We start from the raw sequence: 19,934 nt of genomic DNA, 5'->3' as shown, positions 1-19,934 counted from the left end.
ATAATTTATCTCGTAAGATTAACTATGCGTGTAATATACTCACAGGTAATTATTAAACTACAGACTGCTGCGATTAGATTTGTGTTACAAAACTTTTTATATCAATTTTAAAATTAAGCCTTAGTACGCATTCTTTTATTCTCTCAAAAAACATTTTTGAACAAATGTGTTATAATTTAAAGCATATATTTTGAAAATTTATGTCTTGACTAAGACTTATAAACATTTACAAAGTATGTATTGTACATTATATATACAGTGGAGTCCGGTTATTGCGACACCGCTTATAACAGCAGACTGCATATTACATCCGACTTGTTCTCTAAGTTCGGTTCCCGTACACATTAGTTTATATATATTTTCATTCTACTTATAACAACATTCGTTTACAACGACGTAATTTTTCTGTCTCTTGAATGTCGCTATAAACGGACTTTACTGTATTATTAATTTTACCGGTGTCGTTATTATCATTCTTTGATAATATGGATCTTTAATAGTAGTATAATTCTTAAATCATCACTGAATAGAGAGTATTATTAATATTAGTTATGTATTTTTGTATGTAGAATGAATTAATTTATTTTTTGTAATAAAGATTTTATGTCAGTGTCTATTATTACCTAATTTGGATTAATGAAAAACCCATGCTTCTGTCTTCAAAACAAAAAGGCTGTAATGTACATATCAAATTATCTGTTAGCGTGTATGGAAAGAAATTAACAATTGCATTTAATGTTACATTGTCTTCTGAATTTGTTACTTTGAACTGGATTATTGAAAAATATAAGAATTTTACAAAGAGATTCTACAAGAGAAAATTTCCCCAATTTTAAACACATCAGAGTTAACGAAAATTTTATTTTTTATCTACGAAAAAATAAATTCGTGTTTAAAAAATGTCATAATTCTAAAAAATGACTTTATAGCAAATACAAATCTTGCTTTCTATACATACAATGTTTATTGGTTACTTAACAATTACATCACGTTTTAAATTTTTCAGACATGTTTCACTTTCTAAGTTTATGGAACTTATAATTCAAGTAGAAATTAGCATTGCATTGTTTCATGTGTATGAACTTTCAAATCTTCTAGCATGAAGATACGAGAAGCTATTTACAGCTTTCACATTGCTTTCATCTTATAATTGGTTATCGAAATATATAGCAAAAAAATATGATGTTCAAACGAAGGAATCATTCCAATGATGACATTCAAATCTCGTCCAATGTATAAATATATACATACATCTATAAAAATGTATTCAAAAGATGAATGGAATTTTTTTTACGTTTAAGTGTTATCATTACCCGATATACTTCTTTATCTCTGTATTTACATTGAATTTATTGAATGGTTAATCGCATTAACCTTGTAATTCAGAATCTATTTAAATTTTTGATACGCTGTATCAGGATAGTCTGGATATACCGGCATACACCGGTTACAGAGCGAAGTATATAAATACTGTGAAGTCCGTTATTTAGTGGTGTAAATTGACTCGATCAGAATTTATATCTCATTAATGGCGAATTACCATGAAGCACCAGTATACTTTATTTGTAATATTTGTTGCGTTATTGCAACCCTCGTTGCAAATTTTCTTGTCAAATAAATTTCACGGTGGTTTTACGAGGCAATTGCGCAGTAAAAATGTATTGCACAGCAGCGCAAAATACAAATACCAAATCAAAACGATTGAAATGCCAGTATGTATCGATTATTTTTATGATTTAATGCCCAAATTTAATATTCACTGATTTTTAGAAAGTCTTCAAATTATGTATATAACTTATATACAGATACTTACTACTTACATAGATGTTTTGTTACAGGTGGATCACTTTAGTTTTTCTGTAGAAGATACATTTAAATTAAGGTACCTTATAAATGATGATTGGCAAAAAGAAAGTAATGCACCTATTTTCTTTTATACTGGCAATGAAGGTAATATTGAAATCTTTGCTGAAAATACGGTAAGGAAAATAATAGATGTGTCGAATTAGATACATATTCAATACATGTCTAAAGCTTAATGTATTTGTTTATATAAGTAAATAATATTTGTTATATTAGTATAAATAAATTTACTATTTCTCAATTTCATTAATTTACTTTTTATGTTTTAGCTTTTTATCTTAAATATTATATCAATGATTATATTTTCAGGGACTTATGTGGGAGAGTGCACCTGAATTTGGAGCATTATTAGTTTTTGCTGAACATCGTTATTATGGAGACTCTATGCCATATGGTAATAAGTCTTACAGTGATGGTAAATATTTGGGATATTTAACATCTCAGCAGGCTTTAGGAGATTACATTGACCTTATTCAATACTTAAAGTCCACGCCACAAACTAGACTTAGTCCTGTAATAGTTTTTGGTGGTTCGTATGGCGGTATGCTTAGTGCATGGATACGTATGAAGTATCCTCACATTATACAAGGGTTAGTGATAATAATTCATAAAAATCTATATGTATATAAGTTTAATATGTATACAACTTATCATGCAAATTGAAAATAATGTTCCAGAGCAATTGCAGCTTCAGCTCCAATCCTTCAGTTGTCTGGAGCTGTAGAGTGTGATTCTTTTGCACGAATAGTGGCAATGGATTTTAAAATGGCTCATCCAAATTGCCCAAAACTCATACAAAGGTCCTGGAGCACGATTACCAATGTAACATCAAGTGGTAATAATTTAATTTTTAGTTTCTCTATTTTTATATGCTTAAACAATATAGATTGGTATCATATAATTCTTTCAATGCTGTTGCTTAATGTTAATAGACAAAGGAAAACAATGGTTATCAGATAATTGGAAATTATGCGAGCCATTAAAGAATGAAACTCATATTAAGCAACTAAAAGATTACTTGCAAGATATTTATTCCAATCTGGCTATGGTGGACTATCCTTATAAAGCTAATTTCTTAGCACCACTGCCCGCTTATCCTGTTAATGTAGGTAGACTAATTCTTCACAATTTAATAAATAATAAATTGTACAAAAAATTATTATAATATTGACAGAAAGGTTTAACATACTTATATTTAATATTTTATAACTTATACATTTTATAACTTGTACATTTTATTTCTGTCACAGGCTGTATGCAAGCACTTAACAAACGAATCACTAACAGGGACAGACTTATTGACAGCAATACATAAAGCAATTAATGTATATACTAATTACACCGGCGAAACAAAATGTTTAAATTTAAATGATTCTACACCACAGTTGGATGCTGTTGGTTGGAATTATCAGGCTTGTACAGAAATGGTAATGCCTACTTGTTCGAATGGAATAAATGATATGTTTGAAGCTGCGCCATGGAATTTTGATGAATATGCTAAAGATTGCGAGAAAAAGTATTCGGTAAAACCGCAACCAAATTTAGCATGTGAGCAATATGGATGTGCATTTTTGTCAACAGCGACAAATATTGTTTTCAGGTACATATATAGTCATCTTGTATTCAAAATAAGAATTCATCTTTTTATATAATTGCTATGTTTTTTTAGTAATGGCTTGTTGGATCCATGGACTGCTGGAGGAATCGTACGAAATTTATCTTCGTCAGCGATTGCAATAATAATTCCAGAAGGTGCTCATCATCTGGATTTAAGAAGTAGCGATGCTAATGATCCGTACAGTGTTGTTCTAGCACGAAAATATCATCGTTTCTTCATTAGACAGTGGATTAAAGAATATCCTCTGATACAAGGAAGTATGGGTAATTAAATGTTTGCTGTTTTGATGATTGAACATGGATTTTTGATAAAATATATTATAAATGGAGATTGAAAGACAAAACAAACACGTTATAATCATTCATCTTTATTTCGTAAATTATACTGTATATAAAAAAGCTTAACATGCACACAATAATGTTTACAAATATGTAACTAACTTGATTGTTTTAAGTAATAAGCAAAACGAACTGAAAATAATATAAGCATTTTATTATCACAGTAATTAAAGAATGCACGTGCTGTAATATAACTCAATGCACCGACAGATAAAACTGTAGGATACTTTTGTAACAATAAGAAATAATTGAAATACATTAAAAATACTATTTTACTCTTATAATATTCTTCGTTCAATTCTTTTCTTATAGTTATTACATGATTTAGATAATATTTCGATTATCAACTAAATGAAGCATTGGCTACCAAAAATGTATATGACTGCTTCTCTCTTTCAAATAATTACATATTTCAAAATACTTCAACTAAAAAGTTTTATAGAAATACATATTACAGTGTTATCGTCATATTAAAATATCGAATTCTTATCAATATATACACAAATGGCAAGTGTATACGTAAATGGTAAATGTATACATAAATGGCAATTGCATACATTGATAAGAAACAGATACAAGTGTGTAAAAATAACACAAGTTTGCTAACAATTATTTGATACAGTTTGCATTCCCATTCTTTTTAATCATATGTACCTAATATCCCTATAAAGAGCAAAACATGTTATTTCTTATCACACAGGTACAGCACATATTTTCCTCTCTAAAGTCTATACCAATCCTCTATTTCATAATAATAATAATTTATATTGCATGCTATTAAATATGAAAATGTAATTTCTATGAATTTATATTCATTATTAAATTAAACGCCCAACATCTAATATTTAACAGACATCACAGAGACATATAAATGCATAAAACGTAAAATCTTACTATCGTGATAATTCACGTTTGTTGTTACAATTTTCATATAGTAATCTATAAGAAAGTTACCTGATTTTAAATAAGATTAAATCCTACCAGATTTAGTTTACAATTTCCAATATAATATTTTTTGTGGATTCTTTTCTTTGTATCTACACACATAACTTGATTCGATGCAAGTTATCATCAATTATTAAGACACAATGAATAGTTTAAGTAGTTTTCTTCATTGTCGTAGTTTCGTATTATATATTGTATAATAATTGAACTGTGATTTGAGATATAATTCTATTTCTCGTATAATATTCAAAATGGGATTGAACGCCTTTGACTTAAAATAGGAATAAGTGTATAATTACATGAAGTACGGTATTTCTCGTAAAAATGATATAAACAAAAATAAATTAATATAATACTCTAAAAGAAAGCTAAAAAAGGTACTCGGTGAAAAATAAATATGTCTATCATTTTATAGTTTAAATGTACTTTTAATGCGGAGTACGTCTGTGTGCCGTAGTTGGCCTTGGGACACCTGACCGGCCTCTTATTTTTTTCGGTTGCACAAAAGTATTGTCGATTCCAGTATTGTAAGAAAGATATATATTTGACATATCCGGTTGCGTTTGCTATGAATAAAAAGTAGTATGAATAATACTACATTTACTCACCGAGTATAATCAATTCAATAAATACATACATCTTTGTTGCTTCCTACGGTTGGAGTTGCTTGAGCTTTCCGCATATTGTTACCAGTATATGCTACGCACTTTAATTGCCATTCTCCAATGTCTTCATTCCAATGAACATATCTTTCGATCATCGTCTGAAATGAAAATAGAATTTACAAGATGTTCTTTACTTCCACTATCTTCAGAGGGAAAAATTGTTTCTTCCGTTCAGACTGTTAAAACTGTTTTATAACAATTAAATCGTATTATACATACTTGATATTGCACAGGAATGTAACTGTTTACTAATAACTCTTGAAGCTGTAACTCTCTTCCAATACCTCTGACACCTTCCAAGAGCCCTTCCATTTCTCTTTGATGTTCTTGTTGTAAGTCAGACAATTCTGCTTTAACAGACATTAACATTGTGTACACTCGGGCTAATTTTTTTGTTTTTCCAGCCGCTTCTTCTTGCAGGGAAGAATATTTCTCTTCTATGTCGATACGTTCGGCTTCCTTCGCTTCAATGGCTTTTTTAAGTTGTTCTTCTCTGCTCTTACGTTGTTCAAGTTCAGTTGCTGCGGCGGCTAATAATTGTTCTTGAGCCTCAGCTTTTTCCAACAAGTTTTCGCCTCCGACCAAAATCTTATTTTGTAAATTTTGCATCTTCTCTCGTAGTGCTTCCTTTTCACTCCTGTAACAAGTAATGTTTTGTATACATCTTACTGTTGAAATTGACTATTAAAACTTACTGAGTTCTTTTTAATTCTATAACATCCTTGTCATCAGGACTCTTGTCCTCTCTCTCAGCTTTGTCAATCTTCTCCGTGGAATCTGCATCTCTGTCTTCTAATTCTTCCATTGTTAGTATTTGACTTCTTCTACGCCTTGCTTTCTTTTCGTGTTTGGTTTCTCCTGTTTCTTGAGAATTTTCAGACTCGTCGTCGGATTCTGAGATTTCAGCACCGTTTTCTTCCAACTGTTTTCGTAATTGTTCAATCTCCACTTGAAATTGACGAAGTAAAGCATCTTTTGGATCTTCATTGATCCTCGCTCTATTTTTAATATTTTTCGCACGGTTTGCATAACGGAGAGTGCTTATAGTTTCGTCATAATTTATATCCGCCGGACTTACATTAGCACACTAAATTCGAGTAGCTCTGTTAATACCGAGATTTAACGTACTACAATCAATTGAAAATTAATTAAAATATTACCATTAATGTTTTTGAGTTACCACCCAGAGAGTCTTGAAGCAATCGTGTCAGTTTGGAATTTCTGTAAGGCACATGTGAACTTTGACCATCAACCAATGCAGATATTACATTACCTAATGTCGAAAGAGACAAATTAATTTTTGTTGCTTCTCTTAAACGAACTCCAGAGGCTTTTGTTTTGCTTTGTCTTTCTGAACCCTGAAGCAATAAAATAATTTAATATACGCGTTTTGACGAAAATACAGAATATTAATAGCAAAGGATATCATACAGCTAGATCAACTAAATGTAATTTGCCCATTTTAACGTGTTGTTCACCATCTTCTCCAAGTTGACTAGACTCGACTGTGATTGTAAATATTGCATGGGACCTAGAACTTGATACATTCATTGCTGTAGCTCCCACAACACCTACACATTAAAACAATAATTGAACATAACTTAAACCATGCAATAATGTAGTTTTCCTAATTCAGGAATGAATTGAACTTACGATATAACGATACTTACGATTCTTATTACCGAGAGACATAATTCGATCTAAATCGTCAGCATTATTTACAACGTAACCACTAAGATCTTTGACAAATACTCCAATGTCAGGTCTTTCTTTCACTTCCAGTCTTGTATTTTGATCTTTACCCAGTAGATCTCTAACTTCCTCATTATAGATCTCCAAGTATGTTGCCCGTACAAGAAACCTATTGATAAGGTACTACTGCTTTAAAAGTTTACTGAATTGAAAAATCGCTTAAATAGATAACTAAATATATATGTACATATGTGTTATAAAAATGTATCTCGTAAATATAATATACTTACTTCTGGTTGTCATGAGCTTTAGCTATATGCCCAAATATATGAGCAAAGCTATTTGGAATGATACCTCTAAGCTGTGGAGATGTTTTGGCCCCCGACATGGTATAAGTTTTACCAGTGCCGGTTTGTCCATACGCGAATATGGTCCCATTGTATCCTTGCAGAACTTTGTCCACGATAGGTCTTGCAGTTAAATTATATATATCAACCTGTGTTGAATCAGTGTCGAAGACAGCATCAAAAGAGAAAACTTTTGGTGGTTCTCCTTGCGCAGCATTGGGATTTTCAACAGTTATTTCACTATTTATAGTATCGACGCGTACTATATTTTTCGAATGCCCGTCCAACTCCTTTCCATTTAAAGGTCGAACGCGGACCACAACCCTAACGTTCTCTATTTCCCCGAGTTCCGTCGTGTTGTCCTATATTATAAGTAAGTAACATTTTAATAATCGTATGAAAACATATAAGTAAAACATTATACGAATTAAAATAAGTATCCAATATATCAGAAACATTTAATTTTCTAGATATTTGAGGAATAATACTGACACGGTTTGACAGATCGAACTGTCAAATAAATACCTAATAAGATTTACTGTTATAAGTATGTATTACTAGAATGTATGAGAATACTAACTTCAGACCCCGGCATTGCTGCTCTATTCCTTTTTAAAGTCACATAAAAGCACAATTCAGACTATAATATTCGATCACAAAACACTGGTAGAATACGATGAAGTAGCAGACGACCTCCGTAAACAAATGGATCGATTTGATAGGTGCAATCCATGAAGGCTGGTGCAAGTCAGTCACGTCATCTGCATTTCGTGCAGCTCCGAACTCGGTAGATATTTTAGCGACACTTTTTATGTACATACCACCACCGACTACCGGAACATAGTTGGTGTCGAATGTTAACGTATCTTAACGAATTATATCTCAAAAAATTGCTCCCAATTTGCTCCTTCCAAATCTGAAATAGCTCTCCCAGCACCGTTAATAGTTAATGAGATATTCGCAAAAGAAAAAGTAACAATTTGTTGTTAACAAAATAGGTTGTAAATGACCTTTTTATACAAATATTATGGACCAAAAAATTGCTCCTGATCTGTTTTATAATAATCAATAGTCAGATATCTCAATAACTTTGCTCGTGAGGGTACATCTTACCAACACGGGGTCCCTGGCCCCTACAAAGGGGGCTCTATGACCCCACGCTCTCACCACACGGGGTCTCTGGCGCTAGATCCGGGGTTTTGTGACCCAACTTTCTCGCACACGGGGTCCCTTACTATCAGCACCGACGAGGTATAGGATAGACCTATCATCTTATGGGACTTCGTGTCTCATGTTCAGAAATACCGATAGTATAAAAAGTCAGGAATTTTCTGCTGCCCTCTACGTTATGAGAACGGTGAATTTATGAACTACGTTAAATCCATTCGAGCTCAACTAGTCCAACTTCTACAGTGTGTCGAGTCTAAAGTACAATGTAGTCAGATCATGAGTGTTCAGTACGTCGGAGAATCATCGAAGGGACCATGGTCGTGAACAGATTCTCTTTCGTCGGAACTAATTCTAAAACTTTTTTAAGCAGCGCCATCTGGTGGCGATTGTGCGAACTATCGAAGAAGTTCTGGATTTAGTTCCAACTTTCGCCACCCACTTTTTGGGGGCGCCACTAGTATGTCCCATGAATCCCAATTTTTCCCGCGCTTTTTCAAAATCCAAGATGGCGGGAAAACCTGCAGTACGGTGGCGCCCCCACAAACAGTGAGTGGTTTGTCGTCGAAATTTTGATTACCGGTGGTATACGATAGACGTGTGTAATAATTTGCAGTAGTCCTTTGCCGGATTCGATCTGTTGTTATTACATGTGGATTACGGGACAATGAACGGTACTGAAATGGCTTGCGTCAGTAACCATTTGAAACGTGATCCTTTATCGCTGTTGCTCGTACAACTCGCGAGCTCGGTCGAATGTTGCTCGTGCAACTGTCGAATTGGGACTGACGCTTGTGCGTGTTCCCGTGAAGAAATTAGATAATAACCCCAGCAACCATGGCAGTTTCTGCAGATACTACTACTGCCCAAGTTTAAAAGACGTAGGCAGTAGTTAGTTTCTGTAGTAATCTGTTGAACCAGACAACTATAATTAGTACAGGATTGTACAATATTTATGCAGTTATATTTAAAACAATTCGATGAAATGAAGCTTATATTACCTGACGTAACTCTATTGGAATATACATATATACGTATAAATTATAATGATATAAAAATTTGAAATACAATACGATGCGCTACGGTACAATACGTCTATTCTATTCGATTGCTCCCTTGCGACTACATCATGCTATCCGCGTTCGGCGCAGTGCGCTAATACGGAGGCCAACGAAATATCACTGTAACACTTAAAAAAAGTGTTAAAGTTTCATTTATATCATTGTCCTGTGAAAATGTTCATACTTCCAGCAACATTCATATTCTTACAACATGTAGTAAAACTATTCATACTCCCATATAAATTATAAATATGTAAATGTTAATAAAAGCGGTGTATATATTCTCTCACATGTAGATTTGATAAACTATTTATGAAACTACATCTATTCTGAATTTATCTGTTGCAAATATACAAATGTAAAGCAAGATATAAAAATAAATAAAACAACATGTAAAAAGTAACATTAATAAAATGTCCATTAACGAGGCATTTAGAATAAACTGTCTTGTAGTTAAGTGAAAAAATATATACTTTTACGTTTCATGTTTCATGACTGTCATATTTATCCCTTAACCTTAAACTGAAGCATCGGATATTTTTATTCCCGTCAAATCATATAGAAACACGCAATATGATTGAAATATATAACACTTCATTTGTGCTAATAATACTCAGAATTGATGCTTTATCGGTAACGTCGGGTATTGATATTAAAATGGTAACAGTGTTACATACCCTATAAACGTTGGACAGAAAAAAGCATTGGATGATAAGTGTATTCTATACCTAGTCGGTGGTTATATCGCGTATACAGTGAAAGAGTAATTAGAAACAATGAAGAATAATGAATAAATTAATGATTATAAATTATAATCTACATGTTTCTTAGCAAATCATTCTTTTAGAATTTCTTGTTTTTTCTACTGATTTTTACAAACACGAATAGGAATGTAATTCATCGTAAAATTATATTGAATACGTTTTTCTTTTTAAAGATCAAGGACTTACGATCGCAGTGAGCAAATTCACTCAAGATAAAAAAATCGCAATCACGGTCGTGAATGAAGTTAAATCACGACCGTGATCGTGATTCGGCGATCACTGTGATAAATCTGGATAAATCACCGTTAGTGATTTTGCACGCCATCTCTACCGACCGGTGAGTTTGGTAGGCGTTGAGTTGCCCATCACCACGGTCGTATATACAGGTCCGGAAACTCCCGTGGTGGGGTGACCGAAAGTTTCATGAATCTTCTGCTAGCACCAGCGCTGCAACGATGTGTCCGTACAAGAACGCATGCTGATGTATATCCGCCACAGGGAATATATACGACCGCGACTCATAGAGCATATATAATAGACTGCGCGATCTTATGGTAGGGATGAGGTTGGCAGTGAATGAGAGGATAATAGATGGAGTAACAGACTCCTCTTTCTAATGGGGCTGTTGGGGAGGATTCTCCTACGGCTGTGTGGAGACATTACATACATGCGTACAGCATTCCTTCTCCTCATTGCCATCCAGTGCTTTCTCCCTTCCCACTGCGATGTGCGAGTGAGAGAGGAATGACTCTACCGCTACTTCTGTCCTTCGGTCTGGCTTCATCTCTACCATAAGACCGCGCAGTCTATTATATATGCTAGGTAGTGACAAGACGAGATGTAAGAGTAGACATTTCATCCAATGTATTTTTTCGGCTCACTTTTCTGGGGCGACGTCTCTCATTTCCATTTTAGTTTCACTACCCACCGCGGATTCACCGTTCTCATAACACAGAGGTCACTAAAATCACAGGCTTTTTAAGGTGTCGGTACTACAGTGTAGGTGGGTCATCAAATCCCATGAGATGAAAGGTGTATTCCTATACCTCGTCGGTCGTAGTGACAATTCAATGGTGCTGGAGTTCTTCGGTCCTAGAAATGGGGTGACATTCCCCAGAAAATTGGGCCGAAGAAATACATTGGATGGAAGGTCTATTCTTATACTTTGTTGGTGGTAAAAGACACAGAATTCAATAATTCTTACCTTAGACGCAGGTGGCGCTAATGACATTACACGAAGCGTCTAGCGATTTCCTTAACAACGGATATAAAGCAGAGGAAAGCTGATTTACTATAAGTACAGCTCAGAATAGTACAATATTAAAATGTAAGTATGTACAACTTTTTTTGCCAATGTATTCAATGGTGCAGTGAGAAATGTTTGCGTGCGCGCCGTAACATGTAGCTTTAATACTGACGAATCTCTGTGCGCTCTCTGTCGCGTCCGGTCGTTAAAAATGACCCTTTTTAAGGGGGTCTCGAGTGCTGTTCAGTGAACACGGTACGGATCGAGCCTGTGTGCAACTGGGCAAAGCCTTTCTGCTGCGCATGATTCCCGTAACGTTCGTGCGCGCGGTTACGACAGTGTTGAGACCCCTCCTAAGGCTGAGTCATCGGAGACCCGACTTTAGAACGATAACGCACACCGTGAGGGACTGTTTATATTCGAGCCATCAAGTGACGATCGTCTTAGCAACGCATCTCCGACAAAGAAAGTACATAGTATCCAGCAACACTTTGAAGAAGAACGATCCGAGTAACGAATAGAACAAATTATTACGTACAAAAGCGCGTTGATTACATTTTTTCTGTAAGCCTCGTTACGTTAGGCCGCTAGCTCGCGATGTCTGAACTAGCAGCTAGTGATCTGTCTATATTCTATCAACTTCTGAACGATGAAGACATTTGCCATTATGAAGTCTCGTCGGATGGTGCGAGCACATCATGCAGTGACGCTGAATTAGAAATACAAGAATCGGAACCTGATGAATTTGATGCACTTGAATGCGAAGAAGATGCGGATGCAAAGAACTACACCGTGTCTGGACGTACGTGGAGGTACATCCCACCTTATAACGAGAGTATAACAGACTTTCAAAACTCATTACAGGATCACACGCTTTTTCTAACCAGAAAGAGTGAAAACGTGCAAACAATAGACGAATGTTTTCATCTCTTCATCAATCAAGAAATTATCGATAATATCGTTTTGTATACAAACAAAAAGGCGGACGAAAGTATGCCAATGAGCAAAAAATGGAGACCAGTGGATCGCATCGAGATCGATGCATTTTTAGGTGTTCTGTTGCTTGCTGGACGATTCAAGGAGTCCTGCGAAAGAAAACGCGACCTTTGGCGAAAAAACGAAGCATTCTCACGACCATTTTACGCTGCCACTATGTCCCGCGATCGATTCGTCGATATATTCAAGTATATCCGTTTCGATGATTCCACCACACGCGACACAAGAAAGGCGAACGATAAGCTGGCACCGTTACGAAACATTACTAACATATTCACAACGAATTGTAGGGAGTCGTACGACGCGTCGAACGTTGGATCAGTTGACGAACAATTAGTCGAATTTCGGGGACGTTGTCCGTTTAAAGTGTACATGCCGGACAAGCCCGGAAAATTCTCCTGAAAGTCAACGGGAACAACACGTCGTCAAAGAACTGACCGATTTTTGGAAAGACTCTAGTCGGACAATAACAACGAATAATTGTTTGACGGACATCAGTGTGGCAGAAGAGTTATTAGCGAATCATATTTATCTCGTGGGAACCGTACGGAAAAGTAGGCCAGATTTGCCTAAAATACTCGCGCGAACGAAAGATCGCCAGCAATTTTCGTCTCAGTTTCTATTCACTCACAATTTAACGTTACTCTCCTATGTTCCACAGCCATGCAAGTGTGTCGTTTTATTGTCCAGTTTACACCACGAGCTCAACATCTCGAAACCAGAACAGAATTACAAACCGGACATAATCAATTTTTACGATTCAACGAAAAACAGTGTGGACGTACTTGACAAAGTACTCAGGGAATACACTTGCAGGCGGCCCACACGCCGGTGGCCGTTATCGCTTTTTATGCACTACGTGGATATTGCCGCGTATAATGCGTTTGTCGTATGGGTTACGAAATACCCGACCTGGGAATGCAACAACACGTTGAAAACAAGAAGAAAAACTTTCCTGGAAGAATTGTCGAAACAGTTAGTTAGTAACAATATAGAGAGACGTGCTATTCAATTCGAGAACCGTGAGGTAACGTTTCATAAATACATTGTAAATGCCATTGAAGCGACCGGAAGAAAAATAGTGAAAACAATACCGATAACTGTACCGCGAAAGCGATCGAGATGTTACATATGCATTGGCAACGATAATAAATACAGCTCTGTCTGTGATAATTGTCAAGTACACATTTGCAATATACATTCTATTCACAAACGTACTATATTATGTAGTAGATGCAGTGACTTAGAATAAATATTGTCTATAATTCCAAATTATTATTCCCTGTCCTTCGTTTCTTATGCGATAGCGGTGTATAATGGTCAAAATATATCTGAGAAATTGGAGAACGTAATTTGATGTATACTCGAAATCGATGCATTTACATTTTTGTTAAATTTTAGCGTGGATCAGAATTTACCCGGCTATCGGATTTTGGTATACGTATTTTGAAAATTAAAATGTGATAATTGTACTTAACATTTATAAGGCCAGTGTCCCAGTTGAATATTTCCCTTATCGTCTGTAGTTCTTACTGTATTTTAATTTCGTACCAAAATTTGAAAAATCAACTGGTTCTGAAGCTTGTCAATGGGAAGCTATAGTTCAACTTTACGCTACTGATGGCGTTGCACTCGACAAGTATTACATAACCTTCGAGATAAAAACGTGGGGTCATCGGAGACCCACCAGCTATAGGCTACAACGCACCTACTGACACAATTGTTTCTGTTAGTTTATGTACTCAAACCAAAACTGAACTTGGACTGATAATTTTGAAATCGATACTTTCTCTAGTTATAAGATTTCGGACTGACCCTGAACATATTTACTTGGATAAGACTGTATATCTATTAATATAAGCTGTACTTTATCACAGAAAAGTTTCGTCTAAATCCGAAGCATAATTTTGATACGTTCTTGTAAGTTATAACACGGAGAGAAAATTTTACTCGTGTGTAAATACGGACATGACTGATGAGAATGTGCTTAAAACAAATTTACAATGTAAATATTAAAACGGTAGCGTCGAGGGCATTGACCTCAAATCTTAATCTTCTGTAAAAATCGTATTTCTATATGCACATGCACAATGTACAAAAACTAAGACAAAGATTAAAAGATTCTAAGACCTCAACCTCAAACGTTTAATTGCAAGTGTGTCAATTACAAAGATGATTGAAGAAATGAATGTTATTTAATGTGACACAAACGTAACCTAATCCTGAAGTTTCGACACTTGAAAAAGACTTACTTTTATTACTTTTGTGTCACCGTGTATAAAAGAATGTGACATGTAAAAGAGATTCTGATACAGTGTAATGGACAATGGGGCAAAGTTATAATATATACTTTAAAATGTAGATGTACACTTAGTCGCTTCATTTATTTGAATTAATCCAAAAGTATTGTCAAATAATGTCAAGAAAGTGAGTTGTATTTTTTTTGTAATAGTGCAGTTACAAGAACAAAAATAATCGTGTATAAAATCAGTTTGTTAATCTAGCCTTGTAACAGATATACTCATGAAATTATATTTGTAAGCGACGCAACTTTTTTTTGTACATTTCGTGGATGAACACATACCTCAGTGTAAATAGATATTTTTTTATTACAATCCTCTACCTGTATGCGTCTATGAAGAGAGACGCTTCGTGGACATATTTAGAGCTATAGGATCAAAAGAATTACGTTTGCCATTTTCTTGTCCCTGCTTTGTTAGAATAAGGAACTGGAGTACAGCTACGGATGCTCTGATAATGTTTGCGTTCAGCGGACTCAACTGTTGAGTGATTTCATTAGATTTTTACGCTGAACCTTTGCTCAATGTGTTGTGATTTAAAATTGCGGAACCCAGTGAACCTACTACATACACAACATAATGTATATACGAGACACAATACAGCCATAACGGCACTTTATATACAATACAGAATTTCATATTTTCCACATTTTTTTATTAATATCTATAATTTACAAATTTCTGTTCCTTCTTCGATCTTTTTTTATAATGTAATATCCAATAATATAAGCTTTATATTTTATTTACTGTATGCACTTTAAAACTATCACGGAATTAAAAAATTTATATTTACATCAAAACGTATGCGTGACATCCTAAAATGTTCTTTAAATAAATTATTAGTATATAACGGAAATATACTTTCAGCATAGTTTTCATTTTTTCATCTAATTCTACGCCTTGTTGTTGTTAAATTATTTATAGGTTGCCCTAAATCGTCCATTAATATTTTTATTACATCTACATCCAATCCATTGTCCAGAGTAATTAGCAAAGCTGCATTAATTTCTTTATACTTTATTATTATTTTATTAAAAAATAATATTCTTCACGCATGTTGTAACAACTATTTAAATTTAGCACGCAGATAACGTCACAAGCTGCTATAAAGTGTCTCTACAACAAATGTATCATACTACCCCAAATATCGTTCAGGAAAATAGGAGTGATCACTGATGAGTGGTGAGTTCGCAACGGTTGTCTCAACACTCTCAACGATGAGTCCGCTCAAGTCCGCTGAACACAGCTAATGATGCACATGCACATTCAGTTCACTTCATTTTCGTTTTGCCTGTGCACACACAGTATAAACGCATGCCGTTCCAGACAAGTTCGCTGCGTGACCTGAATGCGCAGAAAATCATCGTACTGTTAATCTGATGACGATATGAACCAAAGTGATAAATTTTAACACAGACACAGAGTATTAATAGAGTACTTTGTGCTACAAAGATACATACTACACATATGCAGTATCATTTTTTGTGAATATAATATTTAACGGTAATACAAAACAATTGTGCGAACTGAAAACAAATATTTTTTCTAATAATGTCAAACTGTTTGCTGAATTCTCTTAAATCGATATTATGCATTAATAATTATTAGTTATGTACATACATATGTATAGCGTTTTGGATTACATACTATTTAATTTATATATATTAGTATATCAGTATTACCACAATGTGGCCTACGATGTCACTTTTAAATGTAATTTTAAAAAATAGCACGGTAAATGTATGGTACCATCTACGGCAAAATGACGAAGCTAATAGTCAATTAATATTATGTACATGTCGCTAAATAGGGCCACCACATTCTTTGGGTTCCATTTCACTAAGAAACTACATATATATTAAATAAAAAACAGCAAGAAACACTTATTATTGAATAATATCGATGTAAGGGATTTCCATTAATAATTTTACATCAACAAAGCATACTTTTGTTTGCATTAAAGCATAATTTGCTTTTTTCTTTGCACGGCTGATATGGTGAATATTCTCCCAATTACTAATTTAGAAAATCACAATTATTAACAAATGCAACAATTAACAATTCTGCATTCATCCTATAGTTTCAGAGGACTCCAATAAGTGATTTAATATCACTGATTCTAATTCGGTTTCTCGTAAATATAATATGAATGTAAGAAGAAAACAATAAATCCCATTAAATCAGAACTGAAATAATCATATTTATAAGCAAACATGTGTTCATATAATCATGTAAAAATGTATATTTATATGCAATACATATATCATGTACTTCATTGATTGCGTATCTAATAACAAAAGAAAAATTTTCAAATACCTTCAGGTATAAAATTTTGCTAATATTAATAAATTAGCAACTTTTATATTTTAATTTACTTAATATGTAAATAAATACATACATATTGATACAACAATAAAATATTAAAGGATTTTATATAGTACTGTATGTAAATACGTAGTTTGTATGCGATACGATACATACATGGCATCATGTTTATTGATTGAAATCTGTCACAGTGTCAGTACTGTCACCAGTGGAAAATACGCACTCGCACATACTTTTTGCTACAAGATTTCTTTCACTACGGATAGTTAACAACAATTTTCTATAACAAAACTATTATATTCACCATGGGGAATCTCTGTATGTCTTGTTGCAAACAATCAGCTTCACATGAAAACTTGACACCGGATTTGGTAAGTCTATCATTTTGAGGTTAGCAATATCTACGAATATGAGTGATGTTTATTCGAATTGTACTGTCACACTTCCAATCATGATGTTATCTCTTTTTTTATTATTATAAGCGCCGTTAATGAATTGCACATATTTTCTAAATTATATTAATAATGAAATGTTTTCCAAGATGATAAAAACATTTTTTATGTAATTTTACAGTATTTATAAACGGTATAAATTGATTATGTTTTTTACGTATTTCTTAATTTAGGAAACCAGGAGAAGACAACAGATGGAAGCTGCTGATAGAAGAATTGCCGCCCAGCAATCTCGGGGTATTAAAAATATAGAAGCAGTTAAACGGCAACAAAGAATAGATGAAGAAGTGAAGAACCGTCAAGAACAAGCTGGTAACATGAACATACAACCCACATTAAAGGTCAGTTGGTAATAATTTGTAATAAGGTATAATTATACTGTTCAACACGTATTTAGGCCACTAATATTTGATAGGTGTTTCGTGTAAATTTTTATGCGCTGAATACGAATCCGGAAATTATTTTCCGCCCCTAGTTCTAGTTTTTGAAAAATTTGGTTTTGAAAAAAATGTAAATTTCCAACAATGAAGACGTTTTGTGCAGTAATAGTTACTTGATTTCTTTCAATGCTAAATTATTGTTTGAACTCTCTCGAATAAAATGGTATAAGTTATTATTCCATGAAATACATTTAAATCTGTTTAAACAACACTGAAAGTGGAGATGACACCCGAAACGCATCAGTTTTTGCGGATATTTTTCAATTTATTTTGAAAACTAAAACTGTAGTAGAGAATTTAATTACACCACACAATAGAGCAGACATTTTTCCTAAGGAAAGCATGTATTAATTATTAATTTTTAATTTCTTTGTTTCAGTGGCAAGTAAGTTAATGTAAGACACATGGAAAGCTTGGAATACTTATATTGCCTGGAAATTCATTTTATTCAACATATCACTAACTGTATATCTACAATTTATAACTGATCCTGTATTGTCATCTTTTGACACAGTCAAATATAATAACAAATGGCAAGTTTGCATTTTGTGAAATTTAAATGTTCCAAGAAAACATTTAAATTATATACACATGTACATTTTCAGATTTTCTATGGCACTTTTAAGTGTTTGCATTGATTATGTTTGTATTTTATGTGACACATCAATGAAAAATGTGTTGCAATATGATTATATATAACACAAATATTACAAAAAGTGTTACAAACAACTATTGTTACACATATACAAATACAATTACAATGATATATTTTTGTTACACTTGTGATTATTAGAAATTAAGAAATATTTTATTACTACAGATATCTACAATAATGCAGTGATTTTAAATTACTGCTTTAAGCTTTTACGCGATACCAGTATTGATTTAAGTGTAGAGAATGAGAATATTAAATTACATGCTTTAATATGTTCCTCATTCCAATTATTATTGTTGACTATGTTATTATTAAAAAAAATTTAGTAAATGTTTGTATGTCATTTTTGACAATGTAATGTATATTTAAAGTTGTTCTTTTATAAATTTGGCATAAAAGACAGAGTTGATAATGTACTTAATTACCATTTATTTTCTATAATATGTCATGTTTATTTAAAATAATATGAAGTATACACTGATTACAGTAATGTAAATCATTATATTGTACACTGTAAAATGTAAGTATGTGTATAAACGAAAATGTTTAAAATAAAATTGGAAAAGTATGCTCTTGTTGTAATTATACAATCGAAAATGTATCTCGTGTGTCGGATAATAATGAAGATACATCTTAACTTATATAAAGTATTTATTTACATATTAGTAAATAAAACTTATTTAAAAAATAATTTTTTCTATTCAGCAGCAATCAATAAGTTGTGTATATACTTACATATATAACTCCAATGTGGAGGTTAGGGTGGTATAAGGATAGTATTTTTTTTTCTTCAACTCCACTAATAAATCATTTTACGATGAAGAATTAAACCATTTTCTTTATCTTACAAAACATGAATATTACAATTTCTCTGTGTGAAATAACATTAAGTAGTTGTTCATATGTATATAAATATATGTATGTATATATTTACATGTAAATAAACATATGATATATGACATGAGTACATAAAAGTTTGAATCGTTACAGTATATTTTCGAGGAGAAAGAATCTGTAATTTGTACAACATCGTATTTGGCAAAAGAGTGTGCAACAAATG

General features: G+C 33.2%; 4 protein-coding genes across 4 annotated transcripts; 3 read left to right on the top strand and 1 right to left on the bottom strand.

Moving 5' to 3' along the window:
* Positions 1-1,439: 1,439 nt before the first annotated feature.
* Positions 1,440-3,886, top strand: LOC107186174 (lysosomal Pro-X carboxypeptidase). Its single transcript, XM_015573997.1, has 7 exons — positions 1,440-1,712; positions 1,839-1,979; positions 2,173-2,453; positions 2,541-2,698; positions 2,796-2,968; positions 3,114-3,463; positions 3,533-3,886. The coding sequence occupies exons 1-7, from the start codon at positions 1,542-1,544 to the stop codon at positions 3,750-3,752; spliced, it is 1,494 nt and encodes a 497-aa protein (XP_015429483.1). The 5' UTR covers positions 1,440-1,541; the 3' UTR covers positions 3,753-3,886.
* A 1,264-nt stretch (positions 3,887-5,150) lies between these two features.
* LOC107186173 (kinesin-like protein KIF3A) lies at positions 5,151-8,063 on the bottom strand. The gene is made up of 9 exons (XM_015573996.1): positions 8,049-8,063; positions 7,412-7,830; positions 7,100-7,290; positions 6,861-7,000; positions 6,590-6,787; positions 6,125-6,516; positions 5,649-6,066; positions 5,402-5,527; positions 5,151-5,330 (listed from the first exon to the last, which is right to left on the bottom strand). The coding sequence occupies exons 1-9, from the start codon at positions 8,061-8,063 to the stop codon at positions 5,193-5,195; spliced, it is 2,037 nt and encodes a 678-aa protein (XP_015429482.1). The 3' UTR covers positions 5,151-5,192.
* A 4,240-nt stretch (positions 8,064-12,303) lies between these two features.
* LOC107186150 (piggyBac transposable element-derived protein 3-like) lies at positions 12,304-13,104 on the top strand. Its single transcript, XM_015573962.1, has one exon. It carries the CDS (start codon positions 12,304-12,306, stop codon positions 13,102-13,104), a length of 801 nt encoding a protein of 266 aa, XP_015429448.1.
* Positions 13,105-17,519: 4,415 nt separating this feature from the next.
* Positions 17,520-18,613, top strand: LOC107186149 (small VCP/p97-interacting protein). Its single transcript, XM_015573961.1, has 3 exons — positions 17,520-17,698; positions 17,953-18,120; positions 18,599-18,613. The coding sequence occupies exons 1-3, from the start codon at positions 17,633-17,635 to the stop codon at positions 18,611-18,613; spliced, it is 249 nt and encodes an 82-aa protein (XP_015429447.1). The 5' UTR covers positions 17,520-17,632.
* The last annotated feature ends 1,321 nt before the right edge of the window (positions 18,614-19,934 follow it).

Source organism: Dufourea novaeangliae, unplaced genomic scaffold (assembly GCF_001272555.1).
Source record: "Dufourea novaeangliae isolate 0120121106 unplaced genomic scaffold, ASM127255v1 scaffold76, whole genome shotgun sequence".
In the NCBI taxonomy this organism is placed as follows: Eukaryota; Metazoa; Arthropoda; class Insecta; order Hymenoptera; family Halictidae; genus Dufourea; species Dufourea novaeangliae.
The sequence above is the reverse complement of the archived record's forward strand: the minus strand, read 5'-3'. Positions and strand labels throughout refer to the sequence as shown.